The sequence below is a fragment of the Nicotiana tomentosiformis genome, chromosome 6, assembly GCF_000390325.3.
Source record: "Nicotiana tomentosiformis chromosome 6, ASM39032v3, whole genome shotgun sequence".
NCBI lineage: Eukaryota > Viridiplantae > Streptophyta > Magnoliopsida > Solanales > Solanaceae > Nicotiana > Nicotiana tomentosiformis.
This window is the reverse complement of record NC_090817.1, coordinates 138631079-138648171: the sequence shown is the minus strand read 5'-3', so window position 1 is coordinate 138648171 and position 17093 is coordinate 138631079. Positions and strand designations below refer to the sequence as shown.

Below are 17093 nucleotides of genomic sequence, written 5' to 3'. Positions count from 1 at the left end.
TATCAATGTTGATATCTCTCACATAAGCTAGATATGCGTCACACCCTTTCTCAACCATTCGTTGAGCTTTAAGAAATGAAATAACTCTGTTGGGAGTACACTCTAAGGTACCTCTCCATTCTAATAGCAGAAATCCTGGCATAGCCAGCGTCACGGTCTTAGCGTGACAATCAAGAATAGCATAATGGGGCGACAACCAGCCCATGCCCAAAATAATATCAAAGTCCACCATGTTGAGCAATAATAAATCGGCTCTGGTCTCAAAACCACTAAGAGCAATCAAACACGACCGATACACGCGGTCCACAACAAGAGAATCTCCCACATAAGTAGACACATAAATAGGGGAACTCAAAGAATCCCGAGATATGCCCAAATACGGGACAAAATAAGAGGACACATAGGAGTATGTAGAGCCTGGGTCAAATAATACCGACGCATCTCTATGACAGACTGGAACAATACCTGTAATGACAGAATCAGAAGCAACTACCTTTGTATGAGTAGGAAGGGCATAATATCTGGCCTGGCCTTCCCCTCTAGGGCAACCTCTACCTCCCCGACCTCCACCTCGGGCTGGCTGAGTAGGTGGTGTGGCATCTCGTGCTGTAATCATAGCCTGAGGACCCACTGGGGCATGTTGTGCCTGAGAAGTCTATGGAGGTGCACCCCTCCAAAATCTGGGGCAATCCCTCACCATATGGCAAGTGTCGCCACACTCAAAACAAGATCTGGGAAGGCGTGGTTATTGTGGCTGGCTCGGGCCAGATCTGTTGCGGTGGCCGCTAGGAACACCCCGTGCAAAAGGCACACTAGATACTGGCGGTGCATAATAAGGCTCATGGGGCCTAGACGATGCTGGAACACCGCTGGCGGCTGGAAGAGCTGAATAAATGGGGCGACTCATATAACCCCTACCATGGCGAGCTGTTGGGGCACGAGCACCAGAATAATAACCAGTCTCTCGAGACCTCTTGGCTTCTCTCTCCTCTCTGTCCCGGGCAAGCATGCCCCCTAATTTCCTGGCAATACTCACAACTTGCTGATAAGAAATATCCATCTACAACTCCCTGGCCATACTAATCCGGATGCTAAAGTGGAGTCCCTCAATAAACCGTCGAACCCTCTCTCGAACTATGGCAACCAAGGTCGGTGCATGTCGGGCCAAATCACTGAAACTGACTACATACTCTGACACAGTCATAGATCCCTAGCCCAGCTGCTCAAACTCTGCACGCCATAAGTCCCTGAGGCTCCGAGGGACATACTCTCTCAAAAATATGTCCGAGAACTGAGTCCATGTAAGTGAAACTGCCTCATCTGGACTACTCAACTCATAAGCACGCCACCACTGATAGGCTGCTCCTCTAAGCTGGAATGTAGTAAAAGAAACCTCGCTCGTCTCCGCTACGCCCATAGTACGGAAAATATGATGACATTCCTCCGAAAAACCCTGAGCATCATCTGTAGCAAATCCGCTAAAAGTAGGTGGGTGGTACTTCTTGTACCTCTCAAGTCTGAGCTGCTCCACCTCAAAAGCTGCTGCCCTAACCTCGGGCTGAGCTGGAGCTACCAGCTGTATTGGTACAATCTCTGGAACCTGGTCAACCTGAACCCGCTGCTCTGGAGTACGGCGATGGGAGTCTGTGCTCCTCCCCCGACCTGAGATGTGGCAGGAGCAAGTGGAATCAATCCAGCCTAAGCTAAGGTGCTAAACATGCTCAGAAACTGGGTTAGAGTCTCCTGGAGGGCTGGTGCAGAAATAGGTACCTCGTGTGCCTACCCACCAGCTGGAGCTACTGGGGGCTCCTCTGTAGCAGCTCGTGTGGGTGCTCTGGCTGCACCATGTGAACGTCCTCGGACTTTACCCCGACCCCGGCCTCTCGCGGCTCTAGCAGGGGGCGCGGGTGCCTGGTCATCAGATCTGCTTGTACGTGTCCTCACCATCTGTGAGAGAATAGAATACAGAAGTTTAGAATTTTTAAAGTCAACAATTTTCACACAACAAAGAATCAAAGTAGTGAAATTTTCCTAACAGTTCCATAGCCTCCCGAAGATAAGTACAGACGTCTCCGTACCGATCCGTGAGACTCTAATAAACTGGCTTGTGACTCACGACACCTATAAACCTAGAGCTCTGATACCAACTTGTCACGACCCAATTTCCCCTCTGTATGACATCGTGACAGCACTTAGTCTCTATGACTATGTAAGCCTAACATTTTGCGGAATGCTGAAATTAAAACATAAATTTAACAACTAACTAGGTACCATGCTGCTTGGCATGTACAATAACTAACTATTCAAAAATAAACAGAAAATCCCAAAACCTGGAACATCGTGAATCACAAACTCCAGAAGGAAAATCTAGTGTCTATATACATCAGAGTCTAACAAAAGAAAAATACAGAAGATAATGGACATGGGAAAGAGTAGAAGGGGACTCCGAGGTCTGCGGACGCAGCAGATATACCTTGAACTCTCCAAAGCTGTCCCCGCTCACTAATAGTGCGGCTGATAAGGAGCACCTGGATCTGCACACGAAAACAAGTACAGAAGAGTAGCATGAGTATACCATAATTGGTACCCAGTAAGTGCCAAGCCTAACCTCGGTCGAGTAGTGACGAGGTCAGGTCAGGACCCTACTAGTATGAATAATAAAGTAAGGCAAGAATGAAATATCGTAGTGAAATAAAAACTAAAATTTAACAAGAAAGAATTTATAAAAGGTAACAGCTCAGTACACAAAAATACAACAGTGGATCTCCCGAGATACCGTCTTGTAGTCCCAAATGTAAATGTGTAGGGGGATCTCCAGGAATACCGTTCCGTTGTCCCAAAGTAAATATGCAAGATAGGGGGGGATCTCCCGGAATACCGTTCCATAGTCCCAAAGTAAATATGCAGCGAAACAATAGAATTCAATAGTTACGACACGAAATTCTGCAGTTCAACCTAAGTACCAGTTAAGGAAAAACAGGTAAATTCACTAAACATGATACACGTAGTTCAAGTAAACAGTTAAGGCAAGTAGGCATGTTATTCCAATCTAGCAGGATACTACATATGCTGATGAAACTCATATAAGAAAGAAATCAAGTTATTACTTAGTAGAAAAAAATTGAGTTTTTACACAATTAGCCCGTGTACGTACTCGTCACCTCACGTACACGGCACTCATATATAAAAAATAGTACAAATCTTACGGGAAGTTCTCCCACACAAGGCTAGGCAAGCCACTAACCTCGAACCAAGCTCAATCAATTGGTAACAATGCCATTTCCACGAATATCCGACTCCGAATGGCCCAAATCTAGCCAAAAACAATTACATATCATAAATAAAACTATAATAGACTAATCTAATTAATGAAATCAAAATTTGTAAAAATAATTCATAAATTCGTCCTAAAAAGTCAACCTGGACCCACGTGTCAGAATCGGGTAAAAGTCCTAAAATCCAAAAGCACATTCGCTTACGAGTCAACCATACTAAATTTACTAAAATCCGACACCAAATGGTCCTTCAAATACACAAATCAACTATCAAATTCCACCTTAAATACACACTAACCAGGTGGAAAAATAAATGGGGAAGCAAGATTATTGATCACAAAAAAGCACAAGGGACTTACCTCAAGAAACCCCTCAAAACTGCTCTCAGGAAATCGCCAAACCCGAGCTCAAAATGTTGAAAATGAGCAAAAATCGCGAACCCTTGCATTTAAGTGTTCTGTCCAGACATCTCGCACCTACGTACTCTCTGTCGCATCTGCGACTATCGCAGGTGCGGAAATGCATCGCACCTGCGGCTCCCCTTCGCACTTGCGCCTAGCTGCCCGCATCTGCGACTCTCGCAGGTGCAGCAAAATCTTCGCTCATGCGGTTCCTGTCCAGCTCCTTATTGGCCGTATCTGCGGCTCCTCCTTTGCTTCTGCGGGCTCGCACCTGCAGTTACCACTCTGCAGGTGCGGTTACACCAGTAGCAGCAGCACTTCAACTGCAAATTCCTAACTCCAATCAAGCCGCTAACCAACAAGTCCTCAAATCACATCAAACAACGCTAAAATCACAAATCATCCTCCGATTAAAACTTAAAGAAGTTACAATTTTCCAAATTTGACAACTGATGTTGAAACCTATCAAACCACGTCCGATTGACCCCAAATTTTGCACACAAGTCATATTCAACCTACGGACCTATTCCAATTTTCGGAATCGGGATCCGACCCCGATATCAAAAAGTTCACTACCGGTCAAAATCTCCAAAAATTCGACTTTCGCCAATTCTAGCCTAAATAAGCTACAGACCTCCAAAATGCAATCTGGACACACCCCTAAGCCCAAAATACCTAACGAAGCTAACGGAACCGACGGAACTCCATTCCGGAATATTCTTCACGCGGTTCCGACTACGGTCCAATCCTAAGGCTTAAACCTCCATTTATGGACTAAGTGTCCCAAAATACTCCAAAAACCAAAACGAAACCTCTCGGCAAGTCACAATAGCAGAAATAGATATAGGAGAAACAGTAAATAAGGTATCGGGGCTATTACTCTCAAAACGACCGGTCGGGTCGTTACATCCTCCCCCCCCCCCCCCCACCCTCTTAAAACAATCGTTCGTCCTCGAATGGGTATAGAGACATACCTGAAGTGGTGAAAAGATGAAGATAACAGCTGCGCATATCCTGCTCGGTCTCCCAAGTTGCCCACTCGACCGGATGTCCCCTCTACTGAACCTTCACAGAAGCAATGCTCTTTGACCTTAGCTTCTGACTTGTCTGTCTAAAACAGTCATTGGCTCCTCAACATAAGATAGATATTTGTCCAACTGGACTGAGCTGAAATCCAATACATGAGACGGATCATCGTGATACTTCCGGCGCATCGAAACATAAAATACCGGATGAACTCCTGCTAGGCTGGGAGGTAAGGCAAGCTCATAAGAACCTTCCCCAACTCGCTGCAACACCTCAAAGGGACCAATAAACCTTGGGCTCAGCTTGCCCTTCTTTTCGAACCTCATAACGCCCTTCATAGGCAAAACCCGGAGCAAGACCCGCTCTCCAACCATGAATGCAACATCGCGAACCTTTCGGTCCGCGTAACACTTATGTCTAGACTGGGTTGTGCGAAGTCTATCCTGAATCACCTTAACCTTCTCCAAGGCATCCTGAACCAAGTCCGTACCCAATAATATGGCCTCGTCCGGCTCGAACCAACTCACTGGGAACTAATACCGCCTACCATACAGAGCCTCATACGGTGCCATCTGAATGTTGGACTGATAAATGTTGTTGTAGGCAAACTCCGCGGTTGGAAAAAACTGGTCCCAAGCACCCCAAAATTCTATCACACAAACGCGGAGCATATCCTCTAGTATCTGAATAATGCGCTCGGAATGTCTGTCCGTCTGAGGGTGAAATGTTATGCTCAACTCCACTCTAGTACCCAACACCTATTGTACGGCTCTCCAAAATCTAGATGTAAACTGCGTACCCCGGTCAGAGATAATAGATGCTTGTACGCCATGAAGCCTGACGATCTCGCGGATGTAGATTCGAGCTAGCCGCTCGGAAGAATAGGTAGTCATCACAGGAATGAAATGAGCTGACTTGGTCAGCCTAACTACGATCACCCAAACTGCATCAAACCTCCTCTGAGTCTGTGGGAGTCCAACAACAAAATCTATAGTGATTCATTCCCATTTCCATTCCGGAATCTCCAACCTCTGAAGCAACCTACCTGGTCGATAATGCTCATACTTCACCTGCTGGCAATTTAGACATCGGGCATAATACTCTACTTTATCCTTCTTCATCCTCCTCCACCAGTACTGATGTCTCAAGTCCTGATACATCTTTGCGACACCCGGATGAATAGAGTACCGCAAACTGTGAGCCTCCTAGAGAATCAAATCACGCAAACCATCTACGTTGGGCACACATAGCCTGCCCTGCATCCTCAATGCACCATCATCTCCAATAGTGACCTCCTTAGCATCACCTTGCTGGACCGTGTCCTTAAGGACAAGTAGATGGGGGTCATCATACTGACGCTCCCTGATACGATCATAAAGAGAAGACCGAGAGACCATACAAGCCAATACTCGACTCGGCTCAAAAATATCCAATCTCACAAACTGGCTGGGTAAGGCCTGAATATCCAACACCAATGGCCTCTCCGTTGCTGGTAGATATGCTAAACTCCCCAAACTCTCTGCCCGGTGACTCAAAGCATCGGCCACCACATTGGACTTCCCAGGGTGGTACAAAATGGTGATATCATAATCCTTAAGCAGCTCCAACCACCTACTCTAACGCAAATTAAGATCCTTCTGCTTGAAAAGATGCTACAAACTCCGGTGATTGGTGTAAATCTCACAAGGAACACCGTACAAATAATGCTGCCAAATCTTCAAGGCATGAACAATAGCTGCTAACTCAAGGTCGTGGCCAAGATAGATCTTTTCATGCACCTTCAGTTGTCTGGATGCGTAGAAAATCACCCTACCATCCTGCATCAATACCGCGCGGAGACCAATCCGCGATGCATCACAATATACAGTATAAGACCCCGAACATGTAGGCAATACCAATACTGGAGCTAAAGTCAAAGCTTTCTTGAGCTTCTGAAAGCCCTCCTCACATTCCTTTGTCCACCTGAACGGAGCACCCTTCTGGGTCAGCCTGTTCATAGGAGCTGCAATAGATGTGAAACCCTCTACAAATCGACAACAATACCCCCGCCAAACTAAGAAAAACTCCGGATCTCTGTAGTTGAGGACGGTCTGGGATAACTCTGCACTGCTTCAATCTTCTTCGGATCCACCTGGATCCCCTCACTCAATATTATATGACCCAATAATGCCACCGAGTCTAGCAAAAACTCACACTTTGAAAATTTTGCATATAACTTCTTTTATCTTAAGGTCTGAAGCGCAGTCCTTAGGTGCTGCTCATGATCCTCCCGACTCCGGGAGTACATCATAATGTCATCAATAAACACAATGATGAATGAGTAAAGATAAGGTCGGAACACACTGTGCATCAAGTACATAAAATTTGTTGGGGCATTGGTCAGCCCAAAAGACATAATTAGAAACTCATAGTGACCATATCTGGTCCTGAAAGCAGTCATCGGGATATCTGGCTCCCGAATCTTCAACTAATGATATCCTGAACATAAGTCCGTCTTGGAAAACACTCTGGCACTCTGTAACTGATCAAATCAGTCATCAATACGAGGCAATAGATACCTGTTCTTCACTGTGACTTTGTTCAACTGGCGGTAATCAATACACATCTGCATAGAACCATCCTTCTTCTTTACAAATAAGACAGGAGCACCCCCAAGGTGATACACTGGGCCGAATGAAGCCCTTATCAAGCAACTCCTATAACTGCTCCTTCAACCCATTCAATTCAGGAGGAGCCATATAGTACGGAGGAATAGAAGGGGCGGTAGTGCATAATAAGGCTCTTAGGGCCTAGAAGGGGCTGGAACACCTCTGGCGGCTGGAAGATCTGAATGAACGGGGCGAATCATATAACCCCTACCATGTCGAGCTGCTGGGGCACGAGCACCAAAATAATAACCAGTCTCTCAAGACCTCTTGGTCTCTCTCTCCTCTCTGTCCCGGGCAAGCATGCCCTCCAATCTCCTGGCAATACTCACAACCTGCTGATAAGAAATATCCATCTCCAACTCCCTAGCCATACTAATCTGGATGCTTGGGTAGAGTCCTTCAATAAACTGTCGAACCCTCTCTCGAACTATGGCAACCAAGGCCGGTGCATGTCTGACCAAATCACTGAAATGGACTGCATACTCTGACATGGTCATAGATCCCTAGTGCAGCTGCTCAAACTCCGCGCGCCATGAGTCCTTGAGGCTCTGAGGGACATACTCTCTATAAAACATGTCCGAGAACGGAGTCCATGTAAGTGAAACTGCCTCATCCGGACTACTCAACTCAAAATCACACCACCACTAATAGGCTGCTCCTCTAAGCTGGAATGTAGTAAAAGAAACCTCGATCATCTCCGCTACGCCCATAGTACGGAGAAGACGATGACACTTCTCCAGAAAACCCTGAGCATCATCTGTAGCCAATCCGCTAAAGGTAGGTGGGTGGTACTTCTTGTACCTCTCTAGTCTGAGCTGCTCCACCTCAGAAGCTGTTGCCCTAACCTCAGGCTGAGCTGGAGCTCCCGGGTATATTGATACAATCTCTGGAACCTGGTCGACCTGAACCCGCTACTCTGGAGTACCGGCGACGGGAGTCTATGCTCCTCCCCCGGCCTGAGATATTGCAGGAGCAAGTGAAATCAATTCAGCCTCAGCTAAGGTGCTGAACATGCTCAGAAAGTGGGTTAGAGTCTCTTGGAATGCTGGTGCAGAAACAGGTACCTCAGGTGCCTGCCCTCCAGCTGGAGCAACTGGGGGCTCCTTTGTAGCAACTCGTGCGGGTGCTCTGGTGGCACCACGTGGTCGTCCTCGGCCTTTACCCCGACTCTGGCCTCTCGTGGCTCTAGCAGGGGGTGCGGGTTCCTGGTCATCAGATCCGCTTGTACGTGTCCTCACCATTTGTGAGAGAATAGAATACAGAAGTTTAGAATTTTTGAAGTCAACAATTTTCGCACGACACTGAATCAAAGTAGTGAAATTTTCCTAACAGTTCCATAGCCTCCCGAAGATAAAAAATAGATGTCTCCGTACCGATCCGCGTGACTCTAATAAATCGGCTTGTAACTCACGACACCTATGAACCTAGAGCTCTAATACTAACTAGTCACGACCCAATTTCCCCTCCGTATGACGTCGTGACGGCACCTAGTCTCTATGACTAGGTAAGCCTAATATTTTGCGGAATAATGAAATGAAAACATAAATTGAACAACTAACTGGGTACAATGCTGCTTGGCATGTACAATAACCAACTATTCAGAAATACATAGAAAATCCCAAAACCCAAAACATCGTGAATCACAAACTCCAGAAGGAAAATCTAGTGTCTCTATACATCAGAGACTAACAAAAGAAAAATACAGAAGACAATGGACATGGAAAAGAGTAGAAGGGGACTCTGAGGTCTGCGGACGCGGCAGATATACCTTGAAGTCTCCAAAGTTGTCCCGGCTCACTAATAGTACAGCTGACAAGGACCACCTAGATCTGCACATGAAAACATGTGCAGGTGAGTAGCATGAGTACACCATAATCGGTACCTAGTAAGTGCCAAGCCTAACCTCGGTCGAGTAGTGATGAGGTCAGGTCAGGACCCTACTGGTATAAATAATAAAGCAAGGCAAGAATGAAATATCGCAGTAAAATAAAAACTGAAATTTAACAAGAAAGAATTTATAGAAGGTAACAGCTCAGTACACATAAATATAACAGGGAATCTGCCAAGATACCGTCTCGTAGTCCCAAACGTAAATGTGCAGGGGGATCTCTAAAAATACTGTTCCGTAGTCCCAAAGTTAATATGCAAGACAGGGGGGATCTCCCAGAATACCGTTTCGTAGTCCCAAAGTAAATATGCAGTACAGGGGAATCTTCTGGAATACCATTCCGTATTCCCAAAGTAAATATGCAGTACAGGGGGATCTCCCAGAATACCATTCCATAGTCCCAAAGTAAATATGCAGCGAAACAATAGAATTCAATAGTTACGGCACGTAATTCTACAGTTCAACCTAAGTACCAGTTAAGGAAAGACACGTAAATTCACTAAACATGTTGCACGTAATTCAAGTAAACAGTTAAGGCAAGTAGGCATGTTATTCTCATCTAGCAGGATACTACACATGCTGATGAAACTCATATAAGAAATAAATCAGGTTTAAGTGTGTTGTCCAGACATCTCGCGCCTGCGGACTCTCTGTCGCATCTGCGACTATCGTATGTGCGGAAATGCATTGCACATACGGCTCCCCTTCGCACCTGTGCCCAACTGCCCGCATCTGTGACTCTCGCAGGTGCGGGAAAATCTTCACTCATGCGGTTCCTGCCGAGCTCCTTCTTGGCCGCATATGCGGCTCATACTTCGCTTCTGCGGGCTCACACCTGCGGTTCCCACTCCGCAGGTGCGGTTACACCAGTAGCAGCAGCACTTCAACTGCAAATTCCTAACTCCAATCAAGCCGCTAACCACCTGAAATCACCCCGAGACCCTCGGAACCTCTACCAAATATACCAACAAGTCCTATAACCGGTTATAAACTTAGTCGAATCCTCAAATCACATCAAACAACGCTAAAATCACAAATCATCCTCTGATTCAAACTTAAAGAACTTAGAATTTTCCAAATTCGACAACCGATGCCGAAACCTATCAAACCACGTCCTATTGACCCCAAATTTTGCACACAAGTCATATTCAACCCTACGAACCTACTCCAACTTCTGGAATCGGGATCCAACCCCAATATCAAAAAGTCTACTACCGGTCAAAATCTCCAAAAATTCGACTTTCGCCAATTCAAGCCTAAATGAGCTACAAACCTCAAAACGCAATCCGGACACGCCCCTAAGCCCAAAATCACCTAATGGAGCTAACGGAACCGACGGAACTCCATTCCGGAGTCGTCTTCACACAGTTCCGACTATAGTCCAATCCTAAGGCTTAAACCTCCATTTATGGACTAAGTGTCCCAAAACACTCCAAAAACCAAAACGAAACCTTCCGGCAAGTCACAATAGTAGAAATAGATATGGGAGAAACAGTAAATAAGGGATCGGGGCAATTACTCTCAAAATGACCGACCAGGTCGTTACATCCTCCCCCTCTTAAAATAAATGTTCGACCTCGAACGAGTATAGAGACATACCTAAAGTGGTGAAAAGATGAGGATAACGGCTGCGGATATCCTGCTCGGTCTCCCAAGTCACCTCCTCGACCAGTTGTCCCCTCCACTGAACCTTTACGGAGGCCATGCTCTTTGACCTTAGCTTTCTGACATGTCTGTCTAAAATAGCCACTGGCTCCTCAACATAAGATAGATCTTTGTCCAACTAGACTGAGCTGAAATCCAATACATGAGATGGATCACCGTGATACTTCTGGAGCATCGAAACATAAAATACCGGATGAACTCCTGCTAGGCTGGGAGGTAAGGCAAGCTCATAAGAAACTTCCCCAACTCGCCGCAACACCTCAAAGGGACCATTAAACCTTGGGCTCAGCTTGCCCTTCTTTCTGAACGTAATAACGCCCTTCATAGGCGAAACCTGGAGCAAGACCCGTTCTCCAACCATGAATGCAACATCTTGAACCTTTCGGTCCTCATAACTCTTCTGTCTGGACTGGGTTGTGTGACATCTATCCTGAATCACCTTAACCTTCTCCAAGGCATCCTGAACCAAGTCCGTACCCAATAATCTGGCCTCGCCCGACTCGAACCAACCCATTGGGGACCGACATCGCCTACCATACAGAGCCTCATACGGTGCCATCTGAATGCTGGACTGATAACTATGGTTGTAGACAAACTCTGCGAGTGGCAAAAACCGGTCCCAAGCACCCCCCAAACTTTATCACACAAGCACGGATCATATCATCTAGTATCTGAATAGTGCTATTGTACTGTCCGTCCGTCTGAGGGTGAAATGTTGCACTCAGCTCCACTCTAGCACCCAACTCTTGCTGTACGGCTCTCCAAAATCGAGATGTAAACTAGGTACCCTGGTCAGAGATAATAGATACCGGTACGCCATGAAGCCTGACGATCTCACGGATGTAGATTCGAGCTAGCTGCTCGGAAGAATAGGTAGTCATCACAAGAATGAAATGAGCCGACTTGGTCAGCATATCCAAGATCACCCAAACTACATCAAACCTCCGCTGAGTCCATGGGAGTCCAACAATGAAATCTATAGTGATATGCTCCCATTACCATTCCGGAAAATCCAACCTCTAAAGCAACCCACCTGGCAGCTGATGCTCATACTTCACCTGCTGGCAATTTAGACATCGGGACACATACTCTACTATGTCCATCTTCATCCTCCTCCACCAGTAATGTTGTCTCAAGTCTTGATACATCTTTGCGGCACCCGGATGAATAGAGTACCGCAAATTGTGAGCCTCCTGGAGAATCAACTCACGCAAACCATCTACATTGGGCACACATAGCCTGTCTTGCATCCTCAATGCACCATCATCTCTAATAGTGACCTCCTTAGCATCACCGTGCTGGACCGTGTCCTTAAGGACAAGCAGATGGGGTTCATCATACTGACGCTCCCTGATACGATCATAAAGAGAAGGCCGAGAGACCACACAAGCCAATACTCAACTCGGCTTAGAAATATCCAATCTCACAAATTGGCTGGCTAAGGCCTGAACATCCAACGCTAATGGCCTCTCTGATGCTGGTAGATATGCTAAACTCCCCAAACTCTCTGACCGGCGACTCAAAGCATCGGCCACCATATTGGCCTTCCCAGGCTGGTACAAAATGGTGATATCACAATCCTTAAGCAGCTCCAACCACCTCCTCTGATGCAAATTATGATCCTTCTGCTTGAACAGATGTTGTAAACTCCGGTGATCAGTGTAAATCTCACAAGGAACACTGTACAAATAATGCCGCCAAATCTTCAAGGCATGAAACATAGCTGCTAACTCTAGGTCATCGACAGGATAGTTCTTTCATGCACCTTCAGTTGTCTGGACGCATAAGCAATCACACTACCATCCTGCATCAAGACCGTGCCGAGACCAATCCGCGATGCATCACAATATACAGTATAAGACCCCGAACAAGTAGGCAATACCAATACTAGGGTTGTAGTCAAAGTTGTCTTGAGCTTCTGAAAGCTCTCCCCACATTCTTCTGTCCACCTGAACGAAGCACCCTTCTGGGTCAGCCTGGTCATACGAGCTGCAATAGATGAGAAACCCTCTACAAATCGATGGTAATACCCCGCCAAAATAAGAAAACTCCGGATCTCTATAGCTGAAGATAGTCTGGGACAACTCTGCACTGCTTTAATCTTCTTCGGATCCATCTGGATCCCCTCACTCGATAATATATGACCCAAGAATGCCACTGAGTCTAGCCAAAACTCACACTTTGAAAATTTTGCATATAAATTCTTTTCTCTTAAGGTCTGAAGCGCAGTCCTCAGGTGCTGCTCATGATCCTCCTGACTCTAGGAGTACACCAAAATGTCATCAATAAACACAATGATGAATGAGTCAAGATAAGGTCGGAACACACTGTTCATCAAGAGCATAAAAGATGTTGGGGCATTGGTCAGCCCAAAAGGCATAACAAGAAACTCATAGTGACCATATCTGGTCCTGAAAGTAGTCTTCGGGATATCTGGCTCCCGAATCTTCAACTGATGATATCCTGAACGTAAGTCAATCTTGGAAAACACTCTGGCACTCTGTAACTGATCAAATAAGTGATCAATACGAGGCAATGGATACTTGTTCTTCACTGGGACTTTTTTCAACTGACGGGAATCAATACACATCCGTATAGAATTATCCTTCTTCTTACCAAATAAGACAGGAGCACCCCAAGGTGATATACTGGGCTGAATGAAGCCCTTATCAAGCAACTCCTGTAACTGCTCATTCAACTCCTTCAATGCAGGAGGAGCCATACAGTACGGGGGAATAGAGATGGGCTGAGTGCCTGGCAACAAAACAATGCCAAAATCAATATCTCTATCAGGCGGCATGCCCTAAAGATCACTTGGAAACACATCTGGAAAGTCCCTCACTACTGGAACTGACTCAACTTTAAGGGTATCAATGCTGACATCTCTCACATAAGCTGGATACGCATCACACCCCTTCTCAACCATTCGTTGAGCTTTAAGAAATGAAATAACTCTGCTGGGAGTATACTCTAAGGTACCTCTCCATTCTAATTGTGGAAATCCTGGCATAGCCAGTGTCACGGTCTTAACGTGACAATCAAGAATAGCATAATGGGGTGACAACTAGTCCATGCCCAAAATAATATCAAAGTCACAATCAAACACGACTGATACACGCGGTCCACAACAAGAGCATATCCCATAGGAGTAGACACATAAATAGGGAAACTCAAAAAATCCCGATATACGCCCAAATACGGGGCAAAATAAGAGGACACATAGGAGTATGTAGAGCCTGGGTCAAATAATACTGACGTATCTTTATGACAAACCAGAACAATACCTATAATGACAGAATCAGATGCAATTGCCTCTGTACGAGCAGGAAGGGCAGAATATCTGACCTGGCCTGGCCTCCCCTTCTAGGGCGACCTCTACCTCCCCGACCTCCACCTCGGGCTGGCTGAGCAGGTGGGGTGGTAGCTAGTACTGTAATCATAGCCTGAGGACCCGGTGGAGCACGTTGTACATAAGAAGTGTGTGGAAGTGCACCCCTCTTAAATCTGGGTCAATCTCTCACCATATTGCTAGTGACACCATACTCAAAATAAGCTCTGGGAGGGCGTGGCTATTGTGGCTAGCTCGGGCCAGATCTGTTGGACTGGCCACTAGAAACACCCCGTATAGGAGGCACACCAAATATACTGGCGGTGCATAATAAGGCTTCTGGGTCATAGAAAGGGCTGGAACACCATTGGCGGCTGGAAGATCTGAATGAACGGGGTGACTCATATAGCCCCTACCATGGCAAGCTGCTGGGGCACAAGAACCAGAATAATAACTAGTCTCTCGAGTCCTCTTGGCCTCTCTCTCCTCTCTGTCCTGGGCAAGCATGCCCTCCAATATCCTGGCAATACTCACAACTTGCTGATAAGAAATATCCATCTCTAACTCCCTGGCCATACTAATCCGGATGCTAGGGTGGAGTCCCTCAATAAATTGCCGAACCGTCTCTCGAACTGTGGAAACCAAGGCCGGTGCATGTCGAGCCAAATCACTGAAATGGACTGCATACTTTGACACAGTCATAGATCCCTGACGCATCTACTCAAACATTGCGCGCCATGAGTCCCTGAGGCTCTGAGGGACATACTCTCTCAAAAACACGTCAGAGAACGGAGTCCATGTAAGTGAAACTGCCTCATCCGGACTACTCAACTCATAAGCACGCCACCACTGGTAGGCTGCTCCTCTAAGCTAGAATGTAGTAAAAGAAACCCCGCTCGTCTCCACTTCACCCATAGTACGGAGAATACGAATGCACTCCTCCAGAAAACCCTGAGCATCATCTGTAGCCAATCTGATGTAGGTAGGTGGGTGGTACTTTTTGTACCTCTCAAGTCTGGGCTGCTCTACCTCGAAAGATGATGCCCTAACCTCGGGCTGAGCTGGAGCTACCGGCTGCATTGGTACAATCTCTGGAACCTGGTCGACCTGAACCTGCTGCTCTAGAGTACCGACAATAGGAGTCTGTGCTCCTCCCCCGGCCTGAGATATGGCAGGAGCAAGTGGAATCAATCGAGCTTGAGCTAAGGTGTTGAACATGCTCAGAAACTTGGTTAGAGTCTCCTGGAGGGCTGGTGCAGAAATAGGAACTGGGGGAGCGGAGCTACTGGGGGCTCCTCTGTAGTAGCTCGTACGGGTGCTCTGGCTGCACTACGTGGATGTCCTCGGCCTTTACCCCAACCCCGGCCTCTCGTGGCTCTAGAAGGGAGTGCGGTTTCCTGGTCATTAGATCCGCTTGTATGTGTCCTCACCATTTGTGAGAGAATAGAATACAGAAGTTTAGAATTTTTGAAGTCAACAATTTTCGCACGACAAGGAATCAAAGTAGTGAAATTTTCCTAAAAGTTCCATAGCCTACCGAAGATAAGTACAGACGTCTCCGTACCGATCCGCGAGACTCTAATAAATCGTCTTGTGACTCACGACACCTATGAACCTAGAGCTCTAATAATAACTTGTCACGACCCAATTTCCCCTTCGTATGACGTTGTGAAGGCACCTAGTCTCTATGACTAGGTAAGCCTAACATTTTGTGGAATAATGAAAAGAAAACATAAATTTAACAACTAACTGGGTACAATGCCGCTTGGCATGTACAATAACCATCAATTCAAAAATACACAGAAAATCCCAAAACCCGGAACATCATGAATCACAAACTCCAGAAGGAAAATCTAGTGTCTCTATACATCAGAGTCTAACAAAAGAAAAAAATACAGAAGATAATGGACATGGGAAAGAGTAGAAGGGGACTCTGAGGTCTGCTGACGCGGCAGATATACCGTGAAGTCTCCAAAACTATTCCGGCTCACTGATAGTGCAGCTGATAAGGAGCACCTGGATCTGCACATGAAAACATGTGCAGAAGAGTAGCATGAGTACACCACAATCGGTACCTAGTAAGTGCCAAGCCTAAACTCGGTCGAGTAGTGATGAGGTCAGGTCAGGACCCTACTGGTATGAATAATAAAGCAAGGCAAGAATGAAATATCGCAGTAAAACAAAATCAATTAAATTTAACAAGAAAGAATTTATAGAAAGTAACAGCTTAGTACACAGAAATGCAACAGGGGATCTCCTGAGATACCGTCTCGTAGTCCCAAACGTAAATATGTAGGGGGATCTCCCGGAAAACCATTTCGTAGTCCCAAAGTATATATGCAAGACAGGGGGGATCTCCCAGAATACCGCTCTATTGTCCCAAAGTAAATATGCAGTACAAGAGGATCTCCCAGAATATCGTTCTGTAGTCCCAAAGTAAATATGCAGCGAAACAATAGAATTCAATAGTTACGGCATGAAATTCTACAATTCAACCTAAGTACCAGTTAAGGAAAGACAGGTAAATTTACTAAACAAGATGCACGTAGTTCAAGTAAATAATTAAGGCAAGTAGGAATGTTATTCTAATCTTGCAAGATACTACACATGCTGATGAAACTCATATAAGAAAGAAATTAGGTTATTACTTAGTAGAAAAAAATTGGGTTTTTACACAATTAGCCCTTGTACGTACTCGTCACCTCACGTACACGGCGCTCATATATCAAAAATAGTACAAATCCTACGGGAAGTTCCCCCACACAAGGTTAGGCAAGCCACTTACCTCGAACCAAGCTCAATCAATCGGTAACAATGCCTTTTCCATGAATATCCGACTCTGAATGGCCCAAATCTAGCCAA

General features: G+C 45.9%; 1 protein-coding gene across 1 annotated transcript; it reads right to left on the bottom strand.

Moving 5' to 3' along the window:
* Positions 1 to 13706: 13706 nt before the first annotated feature.
* Positions 13707 to 14948, bottom strand: LOC138894842 (uncharacterized). The gene is made up of 2 exons (XM_070179572.1): positions 14541 to 14948; positions 13707 to 13967 (listed from the first exon to the last, which is right to left on the bottom strand). The coding sequence occupies exons 1-2, from the start codon at positions 14946 to 14948 to the stop codon at positions 13707 to 13709; spliced, it is 669 nt and encodes a 222-aa protein (XP_070035673.1).
* Positions 14949 to 17093: the final 2145 nt, after the last annotated feature.